At 35.0% G+C, this 27966-nt stretch overlaps 2 protein-coding genes and 1 long non-coding RNA gene across 3 annotated transcripts; 2 read left to right on the forward strand and 1 right to left on the reverse strand.

Moving 5' to 3' along the window:
* Positions 1-1871: 1871 nt before the first annotated feature.
* On the reverse strand, positions 1872-4379 carry LOC136805796 (6-phosphogluconolactonase-like). Its single transcript, XM_067062357.1, has 3 exons — positions 4263-4379; positions 3739-4017; positions 1872-2906 (listed from the first exon to the last, which is right to left on the reverse strand). Exons 2-3 carry the CDS (start codon positions 3910-3912, stop codon positions 2013-2015), a joined length of 1068 nt encoding a protein of 355 aa, XP_066918458.1. The 5' UTR covers positions 3913-4017; positions 4263-4379; the 3' UTR covers positions 1872-2012.
* A 374-nt stretch (positions 4380-4753) lies between these two features.
* LOC136805781 (cytoplasmic aconitate hydratase-like) lies at positions 4754-27479 on the forward strand. Its single transcript, XM_067062339.1, has 20 exons — positions 4754-4907; positions 17749-17841; positions 17970-18138; positions 18379-18516; positions 18820-18889; positions 18982-19044; positions 19839-19959; positions 20153-20292; positions 20756-20927; positions 21175-21275; positions 21358-21565; positions 21704-21908; positions 22199-22283; positions 22568-22724; positions 22938-23002; positions 23087-23251; positions 23648-23938; positions 24403-24525; positions 24789-24974; positions 27006-27479. The coding sequence occupies exons 1-20, from the start codon at positions 4886-4888 to the stop codon at positions 27126-27128; spliced, it is 2697 nt and encodes an 898-aa protein (XP_066918440.1). The 5' UTR covers positions 4754-4885; the 3' UTR covers positions 27129-27479.
* On the forward strand, positions 7959-10448 carry LOC136805816 (uncharacterized). The gene is made up of 4 exons (XR_010846450.1): positions 7959-8047; positions 8935-8989; positions 10089-10143; positions 10361-10448. It is a non-coding gene; the product is annotated as an uncharacterized lncRNA (long non-coding RNA).
* Positions 27480-27966: the final 487 nt, after the last annotated feature.

Below are 27966 nucleotides of genomic sequence, written 5' to 3' on the forward strand. Positions count from 1 at the left end.
CTTGTAAATTAAAATTAATGAGTAAGCAAACGATATCACTCTTATGTATTTAAAATCAAAACCTTTAATGATGCAATCTAAAAGATATTATAAAATTTACGTTTTTGAGACATGCCATAACTTACCCTAGATATAGTGTTCTCGCCCCCCCCCCTGAAAATCGAATTATCATAGCGAGACAACTGTAGTGCTTTCTTTATTATGATCGATTATGATATACTAAGTTTAACTATAAACCAGTCGTTTTATAGTCACAAGTAGAAAAATCAATTTTCAGCCTTCTTAGATACCAAACTTGGTCTCTGCATGGTATTGGTACCCCCAAATGCTAGAACCGCCCGTGACAATCAATGAGCAGTGATGCCCATCAACTTTTTTTTTTAAATGATCCACTCCAGTTCTATTTTTAATACACGATGATCATGAAATGATCCCTTGTTGGCCCGTAAACCTCATTGATTTACTAATACTATTATGCTGCATTGACATTGAGTTTGAGGAAAAAAGAGGAATCTTCAAACTTTCTCAAGCAAGAAAAATTGAAGCCTTAAGATTTGGTCCACATTACTTGCTTTTAGGATGGGAAGTGGCTTCATTTCCCATTCAGAATTTTTAGAAATAGCCCTTTTGCCATTAAGTCACCCCAAAATAATTTAACTAGCCATAACTTTCATTAAAGTGCCACCGCAGCAAAACGAACACATAGAGTTGAATTTGCGTGTTCAAAAGGAATGATCTTAGCCCTACAGTAATTTTTGGTAAGAGTGACCTCTCATGTCATTCTTTCAAATACTGACAAATGTGTCAAGGGAGTGATTTACAGTCTACTTAGAGTGACATCCGTGCCTTGTCTTACACATTTTTTTATAAAGAACAATTTCATAAGAATACGAGGCTGAAATTTGGCCAAAACCTAAGAACAAATTAAGAAGAATCTGAACCTCAGATTTCAGAAATTACTGAGAAGTACATGTTTCCATTCTAATTAATATTGACATTTAAGGCTGAAAAACTCATATAAATAAATTTAAGAGCAGCCCAGCCAGAATCATATGACTTACTGGTTTTCCCTATAAAAAAGCGCATACTGTATATCTGAAGATACTGCTCTTATATGTTATTTTACCAATGTACACGTTTAGCAACATAACTGTTCGAACACTTTGAGTAGAGTAATATTTTCAACCTATGAAGAGCGCTTAATAACACTACTTGTGGTATAAAAAGGGAATTTCCCAGAAAAGGGAATTACCTTAGATTCATTTAACTCTCCAGGGATATTAGCAAAGAGAATATAAAAACAAATTTTTTAGTGGGGACTAGGGCAAAATGGGTTACACGGCGGGGATGGGCCGCTGGTCAGGGTACCTTTTTTAACCTCCATAAGTCCCAGGTAGGGTCGCAAAAACACCAAAATAGAAAATCAGTCCCTCGTGTAGGGTGCCTTTTTTGGAAAATTTGGGGAAAAAATAGAAAGTTTGAGAAAATTTTGGAATTTCAGTCCCATTTCAGGGTCACTTTTTTGAAAAAACGAGTCCCACGTAGGGTTCATTTTTCGAACCTCAGCGGAGCACCCCCGTCGGTCGGCAAGGGTAGTACCCCCGGGTCTTGTGTAGATAAGAGGGTCGTGAAAGCGCAGCCTATAATGCTATATACTCACCAATAATAAGGCAATTTTTCTGTAGAATCTGTGAGTCACCGCCGGTCTATGATCAGTGGAACAATACATTGATGTATTCCTTTAGAGTTGACTTAGCGCCGACCCGAAAAAGATTTATTTTTAAATCCGCTCTGTTTACCCGAGCTTAAAACAACTGTTTATGTGGTACGTATGTAAAGGAAAAAAAGGAATACTTTATTGACTTTATTGTATGATATTCTCTATATTTTAAATGATGAATACAAAATGTCTTGGTTTTATTGTAAAAGAAAACCTATAAAATGTGAAGAATACATCGCGGTTGTTCAAAACTTGCGTATCGAAAATAAAAAATGTAAAAAGAGTTCAGTACTCAGAATTTAAATATAACACATGATGGACTGTTTTTGCAATCAACTTCTTGAACTTTTCTTAACTTCCCAGTGTAATCATCGATGTAAAAAACTTCGATTAAGTTTTTGAATTGATCTGCGCACAACAATGCTTTTCCCGACGGATGTATGTTAAAATGTCTTGGCCAAGTTCCTACAAGCCTTGTCGTTTCTATTCTTTTCAGTTGATCGCCTTCAGTTGAAATTTCATACGAGATGAGAGCACCATTTCCACGATTACTCAGGTATAAATACTTACCATTAGGGTGCACCATTATCTCAGACCCATAATTCGTTACACCATCCTCAATCAAATCACTTGTCAGAAAGTTTTGTCTAGAAACCTCTGCTAAAGAGCCGTTACTTTCATTTTGCTTGAAAATGATTATTTCGTTTGTCAGCTCAGTAATCAAATAGGCAATCTTATGCCTTGGATGGAAAACCATGTGTCTTGGTCCAGAACCTGGGCCAGTAGGTGTTCGTTCAGCTTTAGGTGAATTGAACTCGTAGCCATTTCCATGCACGTAATGATAAACACAATCAGCCCCTAGATCTACACAGTAGACGAACTTTCCTTTGAAACATGCGCCATGAGGATGGGATTCTTTTTGACGCTCTGCAACAACTCCACTTCCAGAATCATAGCTTTCAATGTAAGCACAACTTCCTAACAAACCGTTCTCCTTGATTTTTGTAACAGCGAAATGTCCCGACGAATAATTACTGATATAAGCACAACTCCTTTTCATGTTCAAGATAACATGAGTAGGGTCTTCTCCACTTGAAAACTGCTCTTGAATTTTCCGAATGACGTTGGTTTCGTCAATTTTCATAAACGAGAACCCTCCATTCTTTTCTCCTTTGAATAGTGAAACCTGCGAAGAAAAAAAACAAGAATACAACACAGTAAAGACAGTTACAATCTAGCAGAAATGTGACATAATAGAGGCCTGGGGGGGGGGGCACTCATATGATCTGGCCTACGTCATGTGCCGCGCTTAAGGGTGGGGTTTTTCAGCATCCCAAAATGCACTGTAAGGGTGTGTTTCTGTGAGATTGCAATTCAAGGGTCGAATTTTAAAACAAATTCAAAATAATTGATACAAAGAAAGGTTTTTACTTCTCCTTTGTTTGAAAAAGTTTCTATTGTCTGATAATTACATCTGACAAGTTATTTTCTCAGTTTTTCTTTGAGACAGAAAATTTCCCAAGCCTTTTTTACACGCAGATTTACAGCTGAAAAATATAGTGCACTATAAGGGTTGGGTAAATCATAAGAAAATGCACTGAAAGGGTACCTTTTCAGCCATATTGAACTGCACTGTAAGGGTACGATTTTGAAAGGCAGATTTTGCGCGGCACATACCGTCGTTTCGAAATCGAGTAGCCCCCCCCCCCCGGAATAGAGGCGAACTTAGAAAATAATTCCGCTTCTGACGATACCAAGAAACCTTACGCGGAATTTTTTTCCAGCTCAATTACGGGCCCCAATTTTTACTACATAATTCTGCCAGACTATAAGACTGATTTATTTCTTATTTATTTACAATATTACTATAACCTTTCCCCTTTGTTAACTGCGACAAAACCACAAGTCTAACGTAGTAAAAGAACTATTCTCACTCTTGTTTAACATTTTAACTTTAGAATACTCCAAGATACTCGTTTACAAACGACACACAACAAACAGAAAAGATTAATACTTACCTCGTGGACACAATAAACCCCATTACTATTGACAGCGAGAAATGAAGGATTTTCTCCAACTTTGCTAGATGATACAAAATTCAAACGTGTTTCTTCTGGGGCTGACAAATTGATTGAAAGTTTGAATAATTCAATCGTTTCACCAAAACCACCAACAAGCACTGAGCAATTCATTTTTTCTTTTTAGCGAAGCAGCAATATTCGAATATGCAGCGCGCCTCTTCAGCTATCCTCCTCTCGCAAATGATAGAGTAGTCACAGCTATTACTTTTGCAAGAACTAAAACAACAAATGGTCAATAGGAAATGTTGAGGGGCGATCATAGATTTACACACAGCTTTAGGTAAACAATAATTAGGGCTTTAACAACAAAAGCGAATAAAAAATCAAAGTACTTTTAGCCAATTAACTAATCAATGAGTTATTTCTAATAAAAAATGTGAATAATGAACATCGATCTTTACTTGAATAAACATAAATAAGAAAAAAAAGTCTTATCCGATATTAATTAATTCTCTGCTTACAAATCTTAGCCCAAAGTTCCTGAATCATATGACATCTTTTTGTACTTTGCCTTCGTCTGTTTTGTCACGTCAGTTTAACTCGAAAAGGAGCCTTTTTCCCTTATAACTTTTCTACTTATCATGTTTTTAGTTTTTTCCAGTTTCGATTTCAATGTTATGATCACGTGTCCAAATTTTTTTGTTTACATCTGTAAGAGGCTATTTACACTAAATAAAAAACTATATCGTTAAAGTGTAGACAAAGTCTTAAAAAATACTAAATTTACTGACTAAAATACTGCATATTTTTTTCTCTGAATTTACAAAATATTGCATTCAAACTCCCTTAATTTTAAAATAATATTGTTTTAAACATGTAAAAAATATTTGTGCTATTGTTGAGTTTAGTTTGATTCAAACTTTAAATATATGAACAGGTGTTTTTGAAGCTGTTTTTTACACAATAATAGTAAGCATTTTTGCGGACGTAAAAGGACGGATTTAATTGCGATATGACTTTGCATTGCACATTTTCCAGGCCCTCCTGATACCTGAACTCATCTCAACTGCCAGCCAGCCAGTTCTCTAACCCTTCAACGTTCTGTTCTGTTCAACATTTTTAACCTCAGCCAGACGTAGCCACAATGACAAGTACAATGGAAAATGGTAATATTACTTTTTAACTTTTAGCATTCTATCACTTGTTAGTGTAAAGTCACATAGCTAATCAGTCCGTCACAAAAAGTGCCATATAAACAAAACTCAACATCCTTACTAAAGATAAAGCACAAGTGTTACGCGTAAGCCAAATCGCATATTACGAACAACCTCTAAATTGCCGAGTACAGGAGAAAAAAAATCGAAATTCAAAATGACAGCCATAAGCCCACGCTGACAGTCTAAGCTTAAACTCCTACATCAAGATTAGAAACTAGAGGCTAGTTATACCTCTTTTATCTTTCCCTTTACAACAATACAATGCTAGCGACTCCAGAAGTAATGCAACTTTCGTTGACGTCAAACCAAATGTTTCATTTTTCCGTGAACTTTGAACCCTTCGAACTTTTTTTCTATGTATGCTAAAGCGTTCCGGTTTTTACTAAATGAAAGCCCGTGATCTTAGCTTTCCAGCGGTATATAACACTGTGGACACGGGCTAGACGGCAAATTGGTAAAATGCCGAACGTTTTGCAACATTTTGAAAATTGTTTGCCGACGGGAGAAAAAAAATTTGCAACTATCGAAGAACAAATGTGTTTGGAAACGGAGGAAAATGTATTTGGAGGCTGAAACTTTGTATGTTTATCAGAAAAAGGGTGAGGAATTCAAAAATCACAATCGCTAATTCTAGTTCTTTCATTTTCATGTAAGTTTTTTTAACTTTTTTGCTTCTTTAGCATGGGAATGTCCCAAAAAAAAGTTTTTATTTCTGCCGAAATGGATTTTCTTTTCATTTGGGGCTTCTCCTTTCAGAAAAACTTATTCTTTACTCATAAGTTTTTGTTCCTCCATTTCCAGAGGCCCCTTGAAAATGGGTCCTACCACCTTTTTTGACTCATTTCAACCTTTTCCAAGCTATTTTCTTCAAAAACAAAAATAAAACAATGCAATGTCTTCTTTTTTCAAAAAAAGATATATCTTTCGTTATTTTGATAAATATACTAAATATTTTACAAATATTTTTATATAATAATATTTTAACACCATCAAAGAATTCTCCCTCCAAATTTGAGGTCTCTAGCTACACTAGAAAAATAGATATGCAAAATTTAAGAAGCATGACTGGAAAATTTCTTTTTTTTCTTTTTTAACACATTTTTCGAATTTTTCCAAGCTATTTTCCTAACCTTTTTTTTGACATTTTTAGTCAAATTTTTGACACTAAAATTTGAATATCTTTACAACCACTAATCCTCTGGAGGCTTATGACCCCTCATTTTCTTTCTTTTTCAAAGCTCTACAAGATAGGATAGATTTTGAAAAAAAAATTAAAACTTGAAAAATCTTCTGGAGTTGCTAACAATGCTGACAAGTTGACAGAACACATTGACAAGCAATCTCTGAGAGAAGTTTATATCAAAATCTGCAACTAAAATGAAAGTGGTCTCTTCTACTGATTGCTTCTTGGCGCTCCTTCGCACACTGCTGTTCCCCTCAGGCAAAATCGTCGATTCTGTAGAGGTCACGAAATTGCCGAGTACAGACGTCGAAAAAAAAAATTCAAAATGGCTGCCGAGCGAGCACTGACAAAAACAAAAAATCAGGAGTTTTCAATTGCCTACTACAGCAGAATAAGACAGAGAAATGCAGTAAAATAAAAAGTAAACAAACCTTGAACCTTTTGTTTGTCAAAATAAAGAAAATATTATAGCTGCAGTAATGTTTATATTCAGAAATAAATCCATTTTCCACCAGACCTACAACAACCACCAGCAAGGTTTCAAACCACGCTGCGGCATTACTGGCAATGAATTCTGACTTAAAAAATGTTGGTCCAGTTCCCTGGAAAGGGTATGATTACACTTCCAAATGACTTTTCTTTACAATAACATTTGTCTTCTCACAAATCCAAAAAGATAGGCTATAAAACCAACACGGGGGTCAATTTTTTTTACAACAAACCGTCAGATCAAACTTTATAAAGATCAACCATGTAAATGTCACTTGTTTTTGTGATATTTGAATAATATTAAAACCTTTTTGCCTATACTTGGTTCTTCAAAACCATTTCCCTTTCCCGCAGCAGGCTTTGCTTTAAAGTTCATGTTGACCCCCGTTTTTTTGCGCGGTAATCTAGAAAGGCCTTTAGTGCGGTATAAACAATGATTTCATTGGTTTAAAAAAGTCAAAACATCAAGCTATATCACGTGATCAGAATCATGATCGGAGTGAACGGAAGCCGTGGTCATACGTCATATGATATTTTCGCGCGTTTTAATTCGGCAAAGTTTAGTAAACTCAACCACGTATCAATATTTTGATTTTTCAAGCAGGGATTTCTGTAGAATGATAAAATATGGCTTGGCTGGAATGGACACCATAACAGCAGTGCGCAGCTGTTTATCAAATTTCCACCAACGAGGTTGCCGCATTTCAAATGGCCCTTCTTTTTGGCACCCGTGGCCGCTCAGTGCCTTGCAGGACGGGCCGCTGTAAAATCCTACCCTTCATATATTTGTTTCAATCTGTGATCCTAAGGCGCTTAGGTTTTTTCTCATCTTCGATTTACTGAAGAAAGCAGGAATTTCATGCAAGAGTTAGATTGTCAACAAAGTGCCGTATAAAATCATTGAATAAAAGGAGAACTTTAAATCTTAAATATTTTCATTTTGAAGAATTGGTACAAAAAAGTGAAACATGGAAAAGTTTCATTTTTGGTCCAGCGCGGTTAGCGAATGGACCTTTTAAGAGCACGGCAATGTTAGTGCGGAACCAAGTAGTAGCCTGCAATATCGGATCAAAATAAATACATTATCCCGATCAAAGGCTAGTTCGCGATTTCACTGTACCCACATTGAGTAGTGCTACGAGGGTATGAAGTCCGTCAGTTGAGAGAAATTAGTTTTTCATCAACAGAGTCTAAATTAAAACCTCAAATTTATGAGGCTGTAAGGAAATATAATCTCCTTAGTGCTATCTGCTGGAGACTATAGTTTAGCCAACGCTAAATCTCGTGTGTGGTGATGAAACGATGAACGTGAAAAAATCAAGAAGTAGAAGAAGTTGTCTTTAGTGTTTTGCAGTTTCAGTGTTTACATGGATGCTGTATAATATCATCAATCCTTAAAGTTACCTGAGAGTCAAAGGTAAGCAAGGCGTTGCTTTATATAATTAAAATTTCCAGGTGCCACTGAATCAATCAATTACCATCCCCTTGTTGATATTTTGATTAAACAGTGGGGTTCAATCAACCACTGAGCTATAAACCCTGGAGACAATTACTTTCAAGATTGTTGAAGCCGGTCTTTTAAAATTTTCCCTTAGATTATAAATGCTGTAGCAACAAAGAGCTAGACCAATCTTCTCTGCGCTCCTTCGACTGTTCGAAATTTCTTAAGGCCGAGGGAATTTGAATATGAGAGTTCAGCGTCGGCCGCCTGTATGTCAAAAAAGCAACCGCCTGAAAATTTCATTATTTCAAAAAAATTCATCATTATGGCCGCAGTCACAAATAACTTGTGTTCACGTCAATTCCAGCCCTAAAAAGTGAGTCATCGATTGGTCGGCACTAAAATCGTCGGAAAAATAAGGTCTGAAAACATAGGCTTTCTCATAGAGTTTCTCAGCAATTGTATGAAAAGTGAATTTTCACTGTGTTTATATACTGCGAGCGATGTAAATTTCCTGTTTTCGTACTATAATCCGATAAAGCTAACCACAGAGTCCTGATATTGCCCAATTTTTTGTTCTGTGGATTTTTGTAAACAACAATTGGGCCATTTTAGATTTGGTCCACAAATGCTAGAGGTAATTAGTCAAACAATTTGATTATCAAATTAAACCAACCTAATTGAGCGATTTGAATTTAATTAATCAAACGCAATTCAAAACACACCAGTGCACTGGCAACTGGCGGCGCAGTGAATTTTTGGAAGATTGTGTCTTGAAGCTGCTTGAAAACAGATTGGTGTAATATGGTAAAGGGCTTTTAGTTAAAATTTGCAATATAGATTTTTTTTATTTATCTATCCAGGGAAGGGTGAGAAATAAGAAGTACAAGGAACAATTTTGTGGCCAAGTTCATTGAGGTAATCTATATATTTTATTTTCTACTTTTCGTGTTCAAATCACCTCAAATTTGTTAGAAATCTAAGGGCCTGTTTACATGGATTTTCGGTACGGCCTGAGATCCAGACCGTTCTGAGTTTCTGTCTTGTTTACATGAGGTGTTACGGTACGGGCTGAATTTTCAATTTCGGTTTGGGGTGGTCGTAGTACTTTAGCGGGCCGAATGTTTACCACAGACTTCAAAAATAAAAATCTCTCCCGTGGTCAGAAAACTTTGGAAAAATCTGTTCCAGTAATTTTTTTTGAGTTCTGTTATTGGTTCCCCCCACTAAAAATCCAAATTTTTCTCCGTTCCCCCCTCTTTTCTTTCCCCCACCATATTTCAAAATTTCTTGGTTCCCTCCTCTTTATTGAATTCCCCCAGCTATTCGACAATTTTGTGGTTCCCCCATATGGTTAACATAAAAATGCCTTAAATCAAGTTTGAAATTTTGGAAAGCTTGAAAAAAATATAGCCTTGAAAGTGCTTGAAAAGTGAAATTGTATTGAAAAGTTGGTTTGTTTAAGAATATTTGCTGATTTTATTGCTTTTTTAAAACAGGTTTCGCAACGAGATCACCTTATCAGTGAAGTTCCCCCAGTCAAAATTTATAGTTTTGCCCCTCTTTATTTCCCCTGCTTATTTCAAATTTTTCATTTTCCCCCATACCTCACAAAAAGGGTTAAAATCAGAATCCCCCTTTATAAAGGGGGGGAGGACACTATGAAAGTGCTACGACCACCCCGAACTGAAATTTCTTTGCGTTTACATGGATTTTCTGGACCGTACTGAAATTTCGGTACGGTGATTTTGACCGTACCGAAATTTGGAGCGTACTGAAATCTCGGAACGGTCTGGCATGTAAACGATATTTCAGACCGTAGACCGTCCTGAAAAATCTCAGTACGCCCCGTACCGAAAATCCATGTAAACGGGCCCTAACATTTATTGAAGAAATATCTGGAAATTCTTTAAATTTTTGGAAGATTGTGTCTTGAAGCTGCTTGAAAATAGAATGGTGTATTATGATAAAAGGGTTTTTAAATTTGCAATATAGATTTTTTTTTTTATCTATCCAGGGAAGGATGAGAGACGAGAAGTACAAGGAACAATTTAGTGGCCAAGCACTTTGAGGTAATATATTTTATCTCAAATTGCAAATTTATTTTATCTAATCCTGATATTTTACCCTCCCATTTTTAGGGGGGATGTTAGAATCAAAAATTTAAAACACCCCCCTACCAATTTCAAACCCCGCCCAAAAGGTGAGAGTACTTAAAACAATTTTATAAGGCTTTTCACATGCTTCTATAAATTTTAAACATTTTCTTTTCTTTTTTTCTTTTTGTAGGAGATCAGTGTGGTTCATACAGTGAAGTCCGGTGATAATCAATCGAGTTTGGATGGAACTTTCTTTATATATAGTAAAGAACGCATTATATATAATATCCAAAGCCACAGCCAAAGCCAAAGCCTTAACATATTTAATTATTCACTTTTTAGTTGAGAGTTGAGAGGACTACCCAACTTATTGTAAAAATACAGAACTCAATATAATCAAAAATTGTTTCAATTATTGTCTTTTCCCTTATCCTGACAACATGATATCTTTAGACGCTTATCGCATATCCATTGGGAACTTTGATAGGGCTAGGCAATATGACCTCCGTTCCTTATATAGCACCTCAAAATTTGGCAGTACCAGTAGGGTGGCCAGGAATGGGCGTCCCCGCTCTCCGTCTATTCTTGCTTTGGTGTTACTGACATGTATTATTCTAATTCAGGCGGGTGATGTAGAAACGAATCCAGGCCCTGTTACCATTTACAAAATAGTTAAAGCAACAACTCATCAAGGCAATGGGGCGGTGTATGGCCGAACAGCGGGCTCCCAGTGTATGTTTATGTCATTATCGGCAATAGTGTATTCTAATGCAATAATTCCCCGCTACTGGGATACAAACGATCTGGATACAGTTTTGAAAATCGGTAACGACCTTTATGGGAGTTTAGGATATACTGATCACTTTTTAAGTTTTGACGAGTTACCCCTACATATTGAAATATACCCCAATCTCTCCTACTCTTTGGAAGCTAATTGTGGGGGAGGGCCTAATAGCAGGGGGTGGTTAACATTTTAGAAAAATATCATAAACGGGATGGGTGTAAAATAAATGGAAATGGGTGGTTTTCCATGAAATAAACTAATTAGGGAGCGTCTGCAAAAATAAGAGGGGAGGGGTGACTCATTTTTTCAGTACTCCAATAAACTAGCAACCTTCGAAATCCGAAATGTAAAACAATGAATTTGCAATTACAGTCTTGAATTTTTCTAGCGTAGCTTGAAAAATACCGATTTTTCACTGATTATCTAAAAAGTGACTCTGTACAAGCTTGCAGATAACCAGTCGGTGGTTACAGCTAGCCTAAAAATGATTTTTTCAATTTGATTTCAGTTCAATATACTTTATAAGGGAGGGTGTTATTATAATCATCTGAAAAACCAGAACGAACTTATAACAGTCAGTATTTGATTTATTGCACAGAAAAAAATTGTTATAGACTGCAGGCGAGGTAAATATTTCGAGTGCTTCAACACATGTATGATTATAATCAAAGTAGTTATTTCGCCGAAGCATCCAAGACCCAAAGAATCTCAAATCCATATAATCATCCATATCAACTGTAGGGTCTGAAAATAAAAAAAAGTACTGATTGATATCTGCAGGAATGATGGAGAGATGCGAGATGCCCGACGATACTGAAAGAGAGCTGGGCCTTAATGCCGACAGGCTGCTTGTTTATTGGTTTAATTGAAATAGGGGATTTGGAAAACTTTCTATGTTTGTTTTTTTGCACAATTCCCTGTAACTATGGGCAAGCACCTCGTTGCTAAGATGTTGGCTTGAAATCAAAAGCGAAACGACTGGCTGATAATTATCAAAAATCTTCGTTTTTCAATCAGCTATTGCAGCTCAATAAATCAATGAAATAATTTGAAATAAGAAGTAAACAAACCTTGAACCTTTCATGAATCCAAATAAATAAAAGTATTCATCTAAAGTGAAGATTACATTTCAAAATAAAATGATTTCCAAACCAACCTAAAGTCAGTGTCTGCCAACTAAAAATTTCTCTGCGGGGTCACTGGCAAGGAGTTACGACTTCAGACTTTAGATTCCAATTCTTGTATAGGCTGCAACTACACTGCCAAATGATCTGTATTACAAAGACTTCCAAATGGGTCCATAAGTTAAGAAAATGAGATTATCATGTAGCACGGTGGTTTTGTTTGTAAAAACAAACTTCAAAATAAAATTGTTAATGAAATTCTTACTTAAAATATCACTTATATACTTACATAATTTAATTATGATATTACACCCCTTTCTTAGATAAATGGCCTCTTAAAGTCTTTTATGTTTGCCGCAAGAAGGGAGAAACATTTAATTTGACCCCCGGTTTTTTCTCTCTTTTTCTAGCTAATTCCTGCGTGTTAGTGTAGACACAACTTTAAGCCGAGGAAATGAAGCGTTTTCATTGGTCTAAAATCATGGATGGTCACCTGACCAGAATTTTTATCCAGGGAAATGCCGTGGCCGCAATGTTTTGCTTTAGTGAGATTGACCATTTTGTTGTTTAGATTTGAGCGGGCAAAATTTCGGTACAGACCAAAATATGGCTTCGTTGGAAATACCAGTTGAAACACTTGTGAAAGTTGTCTTTTTGATTTCCCAAACATTCGTCTCAAGCGTTCACTTCCACAATAATTTATGTAATTGCAATTTCTGACAGTCCACAGTCGGGTTCAACATATACGTGTGTTCTTATTCACGTGACCGAAGTGCCTACTAAAACAGTAAGGGGGTAAGTGGCGAAGCAACATAGTATAGATAGCAGATTATTCGTAAAGTAAAGAAATATCTTTTGGCACAGAGAATCAATATAATATATTGTATTATATTTCTTTAATTCAAAAATAAAAAATTTATTTTGTAATCGTAAAAAAGAAAAAAAATTAATATTACATAAGGCGGCAACCTAAAATATGTTCCGTTCGAACTTCTGAAGTTTTCCGGAACGGCTAAAAAACACTATTTTTCTCTCCGGAAAGTTCCGGAGCACTTCCAGTGCTTCCAGAGCAAGTGATTTTTAACACGTTCTAGAAAACCGCTTAAACATGGTTAAAGGAATATGCAGATATGTTTTAATAACATACTTACAGTCTTTGAGGATGATGGTTCAGACATAAATGAAATTGAATTTGTCACATTATATTTGAAAGCATCACTGGTCAAAATTTTGAAAAAATAAAAAAACGTGAGGTTTCACTACCCATCATGAGTTGCCTTTTTTTTCAATACGCGCGTGCGCAGTTAATTTTCACATGATTAACTTTCGTAATTACATCACCAATATCTTGCTCCGGAACACTGGGATGTTTGAGAGTTCCGGTGCAGACCAATCACCAAAAATTGTGCTCCGGAATCCTTCAGTGTTCTGAAACATTGGAAAATGCCCCGCAACAAATTTTTATTCTTTTAAGGGTGAAAGCAGCCATAAATCTAAAAATTTACCGTTTCCTAGAAAAATTCACCGTTGCTTTAAACCAGACGGTGTCAATTGAACAAATCAAACGTCAAATCAATTCAACACAATCAAATAATTACGATTCAATTGTCAAGCGCAATCAAATAGTAATCAAATATTACCCAGGATTTGCCATTCAATTGCTTAGATTACGTTTTTGATTGTATTTGATTACTGTTTGATTACATTTGATTGATTTATTCGTTCTCATATGGTACTAATGCACTCGTTAGTATAGCCCTAACTCTTCATATGAAATTTATGGGAAATGCATATTTGGACTTTGTACCCAATGCTGCACACGCTAGCAACTCCAGAAGATTTTTCAGATTTTAATTTTTTTTTTTCAAAACCTATCCTATCTTGTAGAGCTTTGGAAAAAAAAGAAAATGAGGGGTCATAGGCCTTCAGAGGATAAGTGGTTGTAAAGATATTCAAATTTTAGTGTCAAAAGTTTGACTAAAATGTGGTTAGGAAAATAGCTTGGAAAAAAGTGAAAAATTGTCAAAAAAGAAAAAATGCCATGCTTCTTTAATTTTGAATATCTCTTTTTCTAGTGTAGCTAGAGACCTGAAATTTGGAGGGAGAATTCTTTGATGGTGTTAGAATATTATTGTATAGAAATATGGAAAAGGTTGAGATGAGTCAAAAAGGTGGCAGGGCCCATTTTCAAGGGGCAGACAAATTTTAGAATGTTGCAAAAGCGTTTACCAATTTACCAATTTGCCGTCTAGCTATGTTATTAGATGCTGTTTTAGAGCTTTTTAGAGCCAGCCTGCTCCCTCTCAATGCTAAAGTCCTAAAAAGAGTGGGCCAATCATTCAGTACACTTAGCCAAATTAGGAATATTTTCTTACTTTTACCAATATTCCTAACTAGGAATCTTATTCCTAATTAGGAAGAAAAATATTCCTAAATAGGAATATGAAGCAAGTACCTAGATTTTCTCCAAAAATAGAAAAAGTTGCACATTAAAAAGTACTTGATAAGATTCTTACCACTCCATTTAGGTGAGAAAGAAAGGTTGGACTCTTGAATTGCTCTGGGACTGAAAAAATTTACTTCTCCCGCTGGAAAACGCATGTTGATTTCGCGTTAAGCCCTTTCTATGTGTTACTTGAAAAACTTATTTAGGTGTAAGCGGGGCCTTACAGATATGTACAGATAAAAAATTCCTAATTTGCAATATTTTTTGGGATGTTCATAATTCCACCGCAAATGAAAGTTTCCAATTTTTTGTACAATTATCTTATTTGGTATACACGTTTTTTTTTTAAGAAACTAGTTTTACTAAGCAGCCTCAATGTTTCTTAAGAAATCAGCCTTTTGAGCCTTAAATGTTTCGTACATGCATGTTTCTAATTTTTTTTGAAATTAATCAGCCATAATCAGTTTTGATTGGAAGGTTCTTAAAATTAAAAAATGTTATTTTCTCATTCTCAACCTCAGCATGTTTCTTAGATGTTTCTTAGTTTTTAGGCATTCTGAGCCTCATATTTCTTAAAAGTGTGTTTCTTTAAAAAAAGTGTACCGAATCTATTGGTCACACTTAGAATTTGCGAATGTAGATCGTTGGAGAGATATTACACTTTTAAATATTTCTTTCTAACGTCTGTCTCAAAATGATTTGCAGCTGAGACAAAAATGGCTGTAACTTTTGATAGAATTTGAATGAATTGCGATTTAATTAACCGTCACCGGTTAAGGTATACTTTACCTTAATAAGAGAATAATATTCTTATAAGAAAGGAAAATTCTATTAAAAATCTATGTTAAAAAATTGTCGGAACTCTTTCATGTCAGGTGATAGAAAGTGATAAATAAATATAAATCTTTTTAATCTTTTCACTCTGGCGATAGAAAACGATAAAAAGCGTTAGAAAGCAACAGAATGTTTCCACCAAAAGTTGAAAAAAAAGATGTCTCCAGGAAGGAAACCTGTTTTGGCATAAATGTTTTTTCCAACTTCAAGAGAATATATTTAGCTTTCTTTTGCAAAAGAAATTTTCAAGGTACATCTTTTTATTATTTCAAAATTTGAAAATGAGTACTTTTGGGTGCGCTTTTTCGAACTTCTTGTTCGCGGTACAGCAAATCTTTTTACCGTTGATACTAAAGTCAAAAACGGTAGCCATCTATTGGCCTGAAATTTTTTGCATTCTCTCCTTCACACTGACTAGAGCGAGTTAAAATATAAACTAAAAATACAAATTTTTTAAATTTTTTAAAAATTTTTTTATACATTAAAAAGTTGAATGTTTTTTCTTTCCAAACCTGAAAAAATCTGTAATAAAAGAGTTTTGGCTGGTATTTTGAATAAAAATTTTCAGCCTTCAATTATGTTTTCCTCGTTTCCAGAGAAATTTATTTATCGATGCTTTCAACAATTTTCTGTCCCACGGCAGGCAAATTTTTAAATGTTGCAAAAATGAGGGGGAAACCACCACTTCTTCATCAAATAACACCCGTTCAGTGCAGAAATCGGCCATACTCACTTAAAAGTCTTCTATATAGTTTTTCAAGAGCTTTCAGATTCTATAATTGGTTTTGGCCTAAAATGAGTTTGAAATTTCCATAAAAATGAGCCCTTGGGCTTTAGCCTAGGTTTTCAATAAATGGGTCCAAAAAAAAAGTCTACCCTTAAAATTTTCTGGGCAGCCCTTTTAATTTCGATCCATAGGGTATTAGGCATGTCTGGTCCAAATTTGGTGCTTTGTTCCAAATTTGCACAAAATTTGCATGGAATTTGTTACAAATCGGGCCTACTATGTAGTCTGTGTCTAAAGTGTTGTAAACTGCTAGAAAGCTAAGATCGCAGGCTTTCTTTTAGTAAAAACTGGAATAGATAGGCTTGATTGCCTATCGATTGACCAATTATTGATTAATTGATCATCATTTGGCTCTGGGATGACCGATTGATCACAAACGATATTAAATTAATGAAAAAACCATTAATGATCAATTGATACTCAATATTTTAGAAAAGGCTTGATTACATATCGATAGACCTTTTGCTAAACTCAATACCACTCAATGTCAGCGTCTGCGCACCAAGTTTAAAAGTACACATGCAAACATTAGGTTACAAAGTTCTAAAATGTCAAATATCCTAGCGATTGTGTATGTACTCTTTTAGCCTTAGCGAGTGGTGGTCACTGGTATAGCAAAATCAGTAGATTAAAATTAGGCGCTAAGAAGTTGATCTACTATCAGGCTATCATGTGGAGTCATTAGGTAGTGTTTTTTGCCGCTAATTACCGTAAGTTGGTCTAATGTCTACATACCTCATCTTATCCAGATACCCTTCTTTAGAGATAGGATTAGTAGGAAGGTTGGAATCACTGATTGAAACTATATTCTTTGCTTAGTGCAACCATAAGAAAAAACCTTTTGTCAACCTTCCCATTATTCCTATCTCTTAAATCACTCACTTTTTCCTAAGGAAATTTTACCATTTCTTTATTTTTTGATGATCAAATAATTAGGTGCTACTCATTAAGAAACACTAGGACTATTGTGTAAGGATTACAACTGAAAAATATCCGTTCTGACAGAATAAACTAGTCTCTGGCCACTCCTGGTCTACCAGACTAAACTAGTCTCTGGTCCAATATTTTAAGTTGAAGTAAGATTTATTGGAGGTCATTCTAAGGAGAGCCATCCAAACTCAATTTCCGTTTTCCACAGTAAATGTTGATTGGACGTTTAGAGCAGTGCTGGGCTGTAGGTTGTGGATGTTTATTCGTAAAAATATCAATATTAGAGAAGCTATGTTACTTTTTTAGTATCGCCAAATTTTTGTTTTTCATGTTTCTTTTCGATCAGTTATTTATTTGCTCGTTTTTTTCTTTGCTGCTACATGTCACTAAGAAAGATGATAAACTTTTTGTAGGATGTGATGTAATTTTAATAATTCCAGTATAATGAAAAGAACAAGCAAGAACATATTTAAGTAAGCCTGTGTACTGAATATTTTCTTATCATTGACATGACGTTGTGTCCTACAAAAGGCCTATTAATTCCAAGAATTTATGCCAAAATTATTCTTTAACTATACACTTAGAAAATATACGAGTAGTAGGTAGTAGTAAAAAGAGAGAAAAAACAACAGAAAATTGCACTTTTCATATTTTTCTTTCATTATTGTTTAAGATCATGCTTTTGAGAAATGCAAGTCCACCTTGAAAAGTGGTGAAACGGACTATTCATACTTCGATTTGAGCAAACTTGAAGATCAGCGATATGGTAAGTTTTATATTTCTAGATCAAATTTTCTTTTAGAATTTTAACCTAGTGATGTAATGATAATTATATGAGGCTAAACCTCTCGAGCCTCCAGTCAACAAAATAAATTATCTTGTTTTTTATCATAGGACAATTACCATTCTCTATCAGAGTTTTACTGGAATCAGTCGTTCGAAATTGTGATGGTTTTCAAGTTCATCAAAAAGATGTTGAAACATTGTTGAATTGGAAAGAGACACAGCATAATGGAGTCGAATTCCCTTTCAGACCTGCTAGAACACTTTTGCAAGATTTCACGTAAGAACACAATGATATCTTGATTCTTAATCTCAACTATTATATTAAAAAGTATTTTAATGTTCTGATTCAAAGACCTACCAGGTGGGCCACAAAGAATTTTCTCAAGCAGTTAGTACCGTGTACTAACAGGCATAATGTCTTGTACTAACTCCATGCCCCTGTTATGACATTTTCATTTGACCCGGCTGAAAATTTTCACACTTTTCAGCTAGTAATTTAAAATTTTTTTGATTTTAGTGGTGTACCCGCAGTTACTGATTTTGCGGCAATGAGGGACGCTGTCAACAGACTTGGAGGTGATCCTTCAAAAATTAACCCATTGACACCTGCTGATATGGTCATCGATCACTCCATCCAAGTTGATCATTTCAGAAGGTTTTTTGATTACTATATAAATGCTAACATTTTTTGAAAGCAATTCCAATACTTGTCATTAGTTTTATTTAAGATATGATGGAAGTTGATCATGTGATATTGATTTTTTAGACTTTTGAAACTGATCAGAGCCTTTGGAATATCTCTTAAGTTTCGGTTCTACTACCTCTAGTTTAATGTGTTTCATTTAACCAACAATTCTTCATGTTTCCAAATAAATGATATTTCCACTAGTTCTTTTTCCAATTAACAAATTGTTTTTGTGAGTGATATCCAGCACACTTTTGCTTCATTCTCTTACAGTGAAGATGCACTGATGAAAAACCAGGAACTTGAATTCAGTAGAAATAAAGAACGATTCCAATTTCTCAAGGTATCTTTATCAGAAAAATATTAAAAAATTGTTGTACTTCTTTAAAGTCTTCTCCCTTTTGTATGTGTGTAATGAATTTCCTTTTTTTCCAGTGGGGATCACAAGCCTTCAAAAACCTTCAAATTATCCCGCCTGGATCTGGGATTGTACACCAGGTAAATATGCCCATCAAACTGCCGAAAAGTGCTCATGTTTTAACTATGAAGCTCAATTTGTTTTGAACATTGGCTTTGTCGTATCTTCCTTCGTTTCGAGCATAAAACTACCCTTCGGGATATGCGCGCTGCTCTTGTTTTGAATATTGAATTTTTCCAAATACATCGCATGCGTTTTTAATGAATTAATAGAGAGCTTTGAAACCCAAGCCAATCAGCTGTTTTTAAAACAACGTTTATTATCAACACGAAAAATATGAGCAATTTGATTGGCTAAAAACGTGTACATAAATGCTGTATTTCATATTGTACTGTACAAATACAAGACCGCGTTCAAAAAAGGGGCCTGGTAAGCGAGAGATCATATTTTGTACAATTTTATGATTAGAAAGGTTTTCTCTTCGCTTCCAATACACAAAAAATTATCAAAAGATTTTTTGAAAAGAATGTTTTGATCTTTTTAATGACCATTCGATTCTTATTTCGAATGTTTTGATGTTGATTTCATCTAAATAAAAGTAAAAGAATAAAATATTGGAAGAGAAAAACAAAACAAAGAGAGACACAAATGGAGAGAGAAAAGTTTGTTGACATTTTTCAAGTTGATGATAAACTAGTTATCACACTTTTACTCGTACCTGTATAGGATATAGTTTTCTATATTATGACGAAAAATGTAAACTCGAAAAATATATACCATATTGTACTCGGTACCATGTGATAACTATTACGTAAATTGACTAAGATAATAACAATTTTAAAAGATTTTAAAAGCTCTTGTGTTGTAACTTTAGGTCAATTTGGAATATTTGGCTCGAGTTGTGTTCAGTGAAAAAGGAGCTTTATACCCAGATTCTCTAGTTGGTACTGATTCTCACACCACAATGATCAATGGGCTTGGTATCTTAGGATGGGGTAAGTAAGCTCGTTTGACAAGCTATTTTTTGTTTAAGTTAGTCAAAGCTGAAAATGTCTTTTTTGTACTATGAACAAGTAAGGAACATTTCTGACAAATTGATGACAAAGCAGAGTGCTTTTTCCTGCTTTGTTTATTACAATAGTAAATAGTAAATAGAATGTAAATAAGACAACTTTCAAAACCTTATAGGTGTTGGTGGTATTGAAGCAGAAGCAGTGATGCTTGGTCAAGTCATCAGTATGGTGGTACCCAAAGTTATTGGATATAAAATCACTGGTACTATGAACCCTATTGCTACCTCCACTGATGTCGTCCTCACTATTACTAAGGTGAGTAGATTCGATCCATCCAAATTTTAGGTTTGCTAAAGTTTACTTTCAGTGGATTAATTTCGGCGGGGATTAAATTAAATTAAATCCCTGCAAAATTTAACGCAAATAATATCATGTGAAAGTCACATCTAATTTTCATCCAGTTTGGTGTTCCAAAATTCCCAATTCACTAAATTAAGACCCCACCTAAAATCGTATATTTACCAATCGCCAAATTCCACGCCAAAATTAATCCATTTAAGGTATCCGTTTTGTAGATACTTTTGCAAGCGCAGTAAATAGGGTCATATAATTGATTTCTTCTATATCTCGAATAAAATACGTATTCAAAATTAAAATTTCAAATAGCAGCCTTTCCTTCATCAACTTTTAACTTTCTTTTTAATTTACATCTTTTCAATCAAATTAGATAATTTTTCCAACGAGAACGAAACTAAAGATGTCGATGTTTTTCTTTCAGCATTTAAGGCAGATCGGTGTGGTTGGAAAGTTTGTCGAGTTCTTCGGGGCTGGCGTGGCAAGTTTGTCGATTGCCGATCGTGCGACCATATCTAACATGTGTCCAGAGTATGGAGCCACTGTTGGCTTCTTCCCTGTTGATAAAATGAGTTTGGAATACTTAAGACAGTCAGGTATGGTTGATGTTTTACATCGAATACTCCCGGAAATTCTTACCAGTTTATGATGTAGACTGAAAAAATCAGTCGTTCTGTCCTGACCAATTTAAAAACAACGAAAATTTTCTTTTAAAACTTCAAAGTTCAAGAAATGACCAGAAAAACTATGTGAGACTATGACTTGATAGTTGATAGTGCTTTTCTTGTCGCTCGATCGCGTACATTATTCGGTAATTCGATCTTTGTTTAAAATCAACTATAGGTCGAACTGAGGAGCACATCAAATACATTGAAGATTATATGAAAGCCAACAACCTTTTCCGTGATTACACAAATCCTGAACAAGACCCCGTCTTCACCGAGGTATTATATTTAATCCTTACTGACAAGTTTATTCGAAGAAATTCTTGCAAGAAACTACTTTTTTTGTGATTCGTTCTCTTAGATCGTGGAACTTGATCTTGGCAGTGTTGTCCCATCATGCTCTGGTCCAAAACGTCCCCATGATCGAGTACCAGTCTCCGAAATGAAAACTGATTTCAGGAGTTGTCTCCTCAACAAAGTTGGTTTCAAAGGTTTCGGAATCGTTGAAGAAAAAACTGAAACGATCGCTCCTTTCATTTACGAAGGAAAAGAGTACACTCTCAAACACGGTAATTTCTATGACATCGTTTATCTATTATAAAATTTCTTTACGAGTAATGCGTCAGTAATTTATAGTTTCAAAACATTTTAAAGTTATTTTAAGCAGTCTAAGTCCATATACACGAGTGTTCTTTTTTCAAATTCAGGCTCGGTGGTTATCTCTTCGATCACCAGTTGTACAAACACAAGTAATCCGTCAGTCATGCTGGGTGCAGGCTTGTTAGCCAAGAAAGCTATCGAATCTGGGTTGACCACATTACCATACATCAAGACCAGTGTCAGCCCTGGATCAGGTGTTGTGACGTACTATCTAAAAGAAAGCGGTGTTGATAAATACCTCGAACAATTAGGGTAATTCATTTTGACTCATCTTAAGTTTTTAAAACACCATTTGCAAACCGTTTACGGTTTTACCATTTAGGTAATCGTCGACAGGGTTTGTCAAGTTCGTAAAATCAGTGTAAAAGAATGGCTGTTACTCAGTGAAGACTATTTCTCCCCACATTGACAAAATTGAGTTCTAAGCGTAGACTTTGTAGCTAACTAGGAGTGCTAATAGCCATAATGACATTACCCAATATATTTAGACGAATTTATAACACTACTTTTCAGCTAATGATATTCTTCTCTCTCCCTTTCAGTTTCGGCATCGTTGGATATGGTTGTATGACTTGTATTGGAAACAGTGGTCCTCTACCTGAAGCTGTCGCTGAAGTAATCGAAAAGGTAACTTGAAATCTTTTCATTATATATGCAAATTTATTCCTATAAGACATGAAATCATAAGTCCTATGATTGATGCCAGTTTTTTGAGTGAAGCAACCCTGAGGAACTCGATGGAAATCGTAATATCCTCTTGTTAGAGCAAAATTGGAAACTCGCGCCTATTTCAACAGCTATAAAATTAAAGCAAAGTCAGTCTTTTGGAAACCATTGCCGTTTGAGCTTGGCAAGCAGTTCTTGTCTCCTTAGTTTATCGCTTTGCTAGTTACTGTAATTTTCTCGCACAGAACGATCTTGTTGTGTGTGGTGTTCTATCTGGTAACCGTAACTTCGAAGGACGTATCCATCCTTTGACAAGAGCAAATTATTTGGCTTCACCGCTTCTCGTTATCGCTTATGCTTTGGCTGGTACTGTTGATATCGACTTCGAAAAAGAACCAATCGGTAAGATGAAACGTTGCACTTTTTACTTCTATTTCTCAATAAGCATGGTCTCCGTCTGGCTAATAAGGTTCCACTTTTTTGTGTTGACAGACAATTATAGAGATAACAATAACAACGTTAGCTGATCGAGTTAGTAGCCTTTGTCACATGTTTAAGTATTCAACAAATTTGCTTTTGGAAAAATAATCGTTCTATATTTTTTTACGTTTTTAGGTAGAACGGAGGAAGGCAAAGAAGTCTTCTTGCGCGACATCTGGCCATCAAGACAAGAAATTCAGGTGAATATTTTTATTAGCACATAATATTTTTTCCCTACACTGTAATATTTTTATCTCGACTTAATTATGTGCTTTTTTCCGTAGGAAATGGAACGAAAAACTGTCATCCCAGCCTTGTTCCAAGAAGTTTATTCGAAGATTCAGACTGGAAACCCAGCATGGAATAACTTGGAAACCAGCGCCTCTCTTCTTTACCCTTGGGAATCAAGTTCAACTTATATTCAACCCCCACCATTCTTTAATGAAATGGTAAGAATCTCATTTTAAATATGATGTATTTTATCTCTTCAGATCTTCGAAATTCTTTTGTCTAAGCTTATTTTTCGTGCTGCACTGAGAAGTACCAACAAATACCTTAAGTAGATTAATTTTGACGAATTTGGCGAAATGTAAAAAACTCGTCAAATTAATATCCGAAGTAAAATTTAAAAAATCCGCTATTCGCCAAATTAAATCCCCACTAAACTTAACCAAAAGATTAATACGCATAGCGATATACATAGCGATTCTCATGTATTTTACTGACTTCAATCTCCCCATTCGCCAAATTTAATCCCCGCCAAAAATCGTATTTTGACCAAATATCAAATGAAATCTGCGCCAAAATTAAAAGTTGGTAGTCAAATTTCAGAAATTTTTCTCCAGACACTTGTTGTACCAGAAGTTGAAAGCATCGCCAATGCAGCAGTCTTATTGAATGTTGGTGATTCAGTCACCACCGATCACATCTCCCCTGCTGGAATGATCTCCAGAACGAGTCCTGCTGCACGTTATCTTGGGGGCCTGGGACTGACGCCAAGAGAATTCAATTCTTACGGCTCACGACGTGGTAATTACAATGTGATGGCACGTGGTACTTTTGCAAACATCCGATTGGTCAACAAATTCATGAACAAACCGGGACCTAAAACTAAACATTGGCCTTCTGGAGATGAGGTAAATTTAAATAACTTTCCATTTGCAAATATTTAATTTCGACTAATTGCCCCCAATCTAACCATATTACCTCCCTCTTAAACCAGCTACTTTATTCGTAGAAATTTTAGCGAGACTAATTTTAGCGTATATTAGCGAATCAGAAAAATCTAGATTTTTTTTGGATTTATTTTAGCGAATCACGATTTCAAAAAATTTCGCGTGGATAAATTTTAGCGAATACTCGTTACATTATTGACTGAATTCGTTTTCTAGCATTTCTTTGCACTTAAACCCTTTCTATTGATAAAAGTATATTAAGGCAATATAACCAGAAATTTCGCGCGGATAAATTTTAGCGATCTGTCGATTCGGCGTGTTTTAGCAAGATTTATTTTAGCGAAAATAGGGAAAACTCGCTAAAACGCTAAAATTAGTCTCGCTAAAATTTCTACGATTAGAACCTACGATTCTTGTTCTTTTAGATGGACATATTTGATGCAGCCGAGAGATACATCAAAGAAAAAAGATCGCTCATTATTTTGGCTGGCAAAGAATACGGATGTGGATCATCAAGAGATTGGGCTGCTAAAGGTCCATGGATGCAGGTATGTGCGTACTCATATAATCCAATAACCATGATGACACGTCTTCTCGGTTTCCTTAAATCTGAAATTAATCAGCAGTAAAATGGAACGGCTTACTTATAAATATACCTTTAATCTATTCTCCATAGCTATGAATCTCAAAAACCTGTTTAATGTAAATGAATTTGATGGGCATTAGCTAGTATTCGGCACTTCATAGAAACAACAAATCATGGAATTTCAGTAGAAATTGTTAGCACAATGCAACTACTTTATCTTTTTAGGGCATCAAAGCAGTGATCGCTGAGAGTTACGAACGTATTCACCGAAGTAACTTGATTGGGATGGGTATTGCTCCGCTTCAATACTTATCCGGTGATACTACGGAAAGCCTCGGTTTGACCGGTAAAGAGAGCTTCACTATTGAATATCCAGAAAATTTGGGAGCTGGTTCTATGGTGACTGTCAAGGTAAGTGTTTCATTTCTACATATTTTCTGAACGAATCGTGCGAGTGTGAACTTACAGAGAAAAACTCTATCGAAACTACACAGCATTTTCTGATGCATTGCTCTGATTTCTCCGATGATAGACATGTAATGTTTGACAGCCTTCTTCAACTTGACATATGCTTGGTACCATTAAACCCAAGAAGACTTTCCAGAATACTTCTCTTTGGGGATTCGAATTTTAGTAACAACCTAAATCAGGATATATTAAGTATAACCGTAAACTTTACCCAAGATACCGGTCGATTCGAGGGTCCGTTGTTTTGATTTTTCACAATGCTCATTTAGTTTGTTTTTTGTTTTTCCTTACCTTTCTATTGTTTTTTTTTTCTCGTTTCTCTTTTTATAAGGTTCCTCTCTCCTGGCGGTATAATCTAGCGGTTTTTTGCGGGAGGGCTGGAGCCTTTTAGTGTTTGTATTCTATGTTCGTGCCATTACTTATAAATAAAAAAAAATAAAAAGCTTCAATCTGATTATTTGCAATGAAGCGAGTACATTCGTTCCAATGTTGTCTTCTGACCAGCTGCCTTTGGTAAACAACAAATCCGGCGACCCTCAAACTCGCAATTTGCTGAACTATTGAGCTACGGGCCATGTAATATACAGTATGTGGCCCCCAAAACGGCTATCAAATTTGAAATTTCTGTCAAATCTAGACGAAAAGAGATTTTACAAAAATTTTTGCTGCATGAAAACCTTTAACATCTCTACTTTATTTCCTGGAAGTTCTTTTTCAAAATTTTCAATTTCAACAATATTTTTCAATCGCTTAAAGATAGGTAGCTTTTTTCTAATGGCCCCCAAAACGGAGGTTTGAAATTTTAGCGATTTCTCGAGATATCTTTAAGATATGAATACAAAATTTTGACCATAGTTTTGAAATATGATTTAGAGGGTTTTGGGCATAAATTTATTTGATAAGACTTTTTACAGTATACCCTCGGTTGTCAAAATGCAGGTTTGCGGCCCCCAAAACGGAGGTGTAGTTAAAATCAAATTATTAAGCCCATTGGTAATAGGGGGAGAAACTATGAACATATTTGTGTTTTCCCTTAAATTTACGACCCGATGGATGTAAAATTTATGATATTTATGAAATATTTCAAGATTTTCGATATTGCAAAGTCCAAACTGAAAATTTAGAAATTTTCAAAATGACAATTTTGATTTAACAACGTCTTAATCAAGTTTTTAAAAACAAATCTTTTTTGAAAATAGTTCCATTCATGTATGGAATAAGCTGTGAAAATTTTAGAAAAAAAGCTTAACTGAAACTGAAAATGTTAAGCTTTAAAGATATTTTTCTCCTATATTTTGCAAAAAAATGACAGAATTTGTCATTTTTGCTGATTCTGCGAAAATTTTTATATATAATGTTAATTTTTTGTGATAAACTATTAACTCAAGGTGATAGGAATAGAATTCCTGGTCGACCTTCTAGATGCTATATCTTTTACCCAGCCTCTAAAGTCACAGATGTATTTGCATTTTCTGAACGGCATTAGGTGTAGAAAGTTTCCTATACCCCGTTTTCATAACTTATTTTCAATATCCAAGGAGCTAGAGTGAGTTATATGCAATTTTTATCTAATTTTGGTGTTAAAACATTTCCTTGAGACGCAAATATGTTATTTTGAATCTGTCTCAAACAAGCAAAAACATGCTCATTTTTAAGTATAACCATCATTCTTTCAAAATAAACAAAAATCGTTTAATTCTGATAAATCTACAAGTCAGAATCTTCATTTTAATGAAAACCTCCGTTTTGGGGGCCGTCTCCGTTTTGGGGGCCATATACTGTATATGCAAAGGGAAAAACTCATGATTAAATATGGCTAATGACAAAAAAATTAACGACTAATAACTTTCTCCCATCCTTGTACTACCAGCCAGAATCTCTTCTATGTTCAATAAATCCTTAATTTGATACATATCAGATACTATCAGTTTCTGTCAACGGAAAGTAAACGTATTTATCTTTTATCATCTGTAGGTTGATGATGGTCGATCGTTCCAAGTGAAAGCACGTTTTGATACCGATCTCGAGTTTGTTTACTACAAAAATGGCGGCATCCTCAATTACATGATTCGAAAGATCGCTTCTTCAGCTGAGTGAATTACTGGCCGTTGGATCGGACTTGAGTAAAACGGAAAATATGCAGTTCGGATGGTGCGCGTCCCGTTCTGTTTTTGAATAAAGATTTATTATTTAGTTTTTTTAGCAGCTGGGTAATTTCAATTTTTTAATTTCAAAATTTTGATACTGAACTGATCCTTAGATTTTCGGTTGTTTTCAATATTTCTGTCAAACGATGTCGATGTGAAAGACAAGAACGGTCAACCTTTCTTTTAGCCGCCTTTTTCAATCAAACAATGAAACAGTTTTAAATTATTACTAATATTATTTTGTGAGTTTTGTAGATTTTTTGAATTTTGTGATACGAAAGAATAGCAAGGGACAACGAAATTACATCATGACTCCTTTTTTTACCAATGAAAATATTGTTGCTGAAATTAACCCTCTCAAAGGGAATTAACAAACATGGCAAAATTTCCTGGAATAATTTTCACATCAAAAGGATTCTTCTTCTTTAGCGCAAAAATTCCCTAACTTGACAAAAATGATACGTGGCTGAAATCCTTTTTCCTAAAACCACCAGAAAAAATCCTCAATCGAGCTAATAATTTTTTTACCCTTTTTGAAAATGCAAATCTTACTGGGCAACTGATGACGTCACCAAGAAATGTGACGGATGTTGGGCGATTTCGGACCATTTTTAGGGGGACTATTTCATTTGATATTACAAAACATATCTAGAATCGTGCAGCCTAGGTCATGTTGGGATTTGATTCCACGGATGAAAGAAAATCTATTAATTATGGAGCTTTGTCGTTGAAAGGTAATTTCCCAAACAAACAGGGTTTTCCCAGATAAACTCGGGCTGAAAGAAATT

Source organism: Clytia hemisphaerica, unplaced genomic scaffold, assembly GCF_902728285.1.
Source record: "Clytia hemisphaerica strain Z4C2 unplaced genomic scaffold, Clytia hemisphaerica genome assembly, whole genome shotgun sequence".
NCBI lineage: Eukaryota > Metazoa > Cnidaria > Hydrozoa > Leptothecata > Clytiidae > Clytia > Clytia hemisphaerica.

What these genes read in the sequence shown, in the direction of transcription:
- LOC136805796 (XM_067062357.1), bottom strand. Translation starts at nt 3,912, where the DNA reads ATGAATTGCTCAGTGCTTGTTGGTGGTTTTGGTGAAACGATTGAATTA. An exon ending in GGGTTTATTGTGTCCACGAG is followed by an intron (nt 2,907 to 3,738) that starts GTAAGTATTAAT and finishes TTTTCTTCGCAG; the next exon opens with GTTTCACTATTCAAAGGAGA.
- LOC136805781 (XM_067062339.1), top strand. Translation starts at nt 4,886, where the DNA reads ATGACAAGTACAATGGAAAATG. An exon ending in TCGTCCTCACTATTACTAAG is followed by an intron (nt 20,293 to 20,755) that starts GTGAGTAGATTC and finishes TTTTTCTTTCAG; the next exon opens with CATTTAAGGCAGATCGGTGT. An exon ending in ATTGGCCTTCTGGAGATGAG is followed by an intron (nt 23,939 to 24,402) that starts GTAAATTTAAAT and finishes TTGTTCTTTTAG; the next exon opens with ATGGACATATTTGATGCAGC.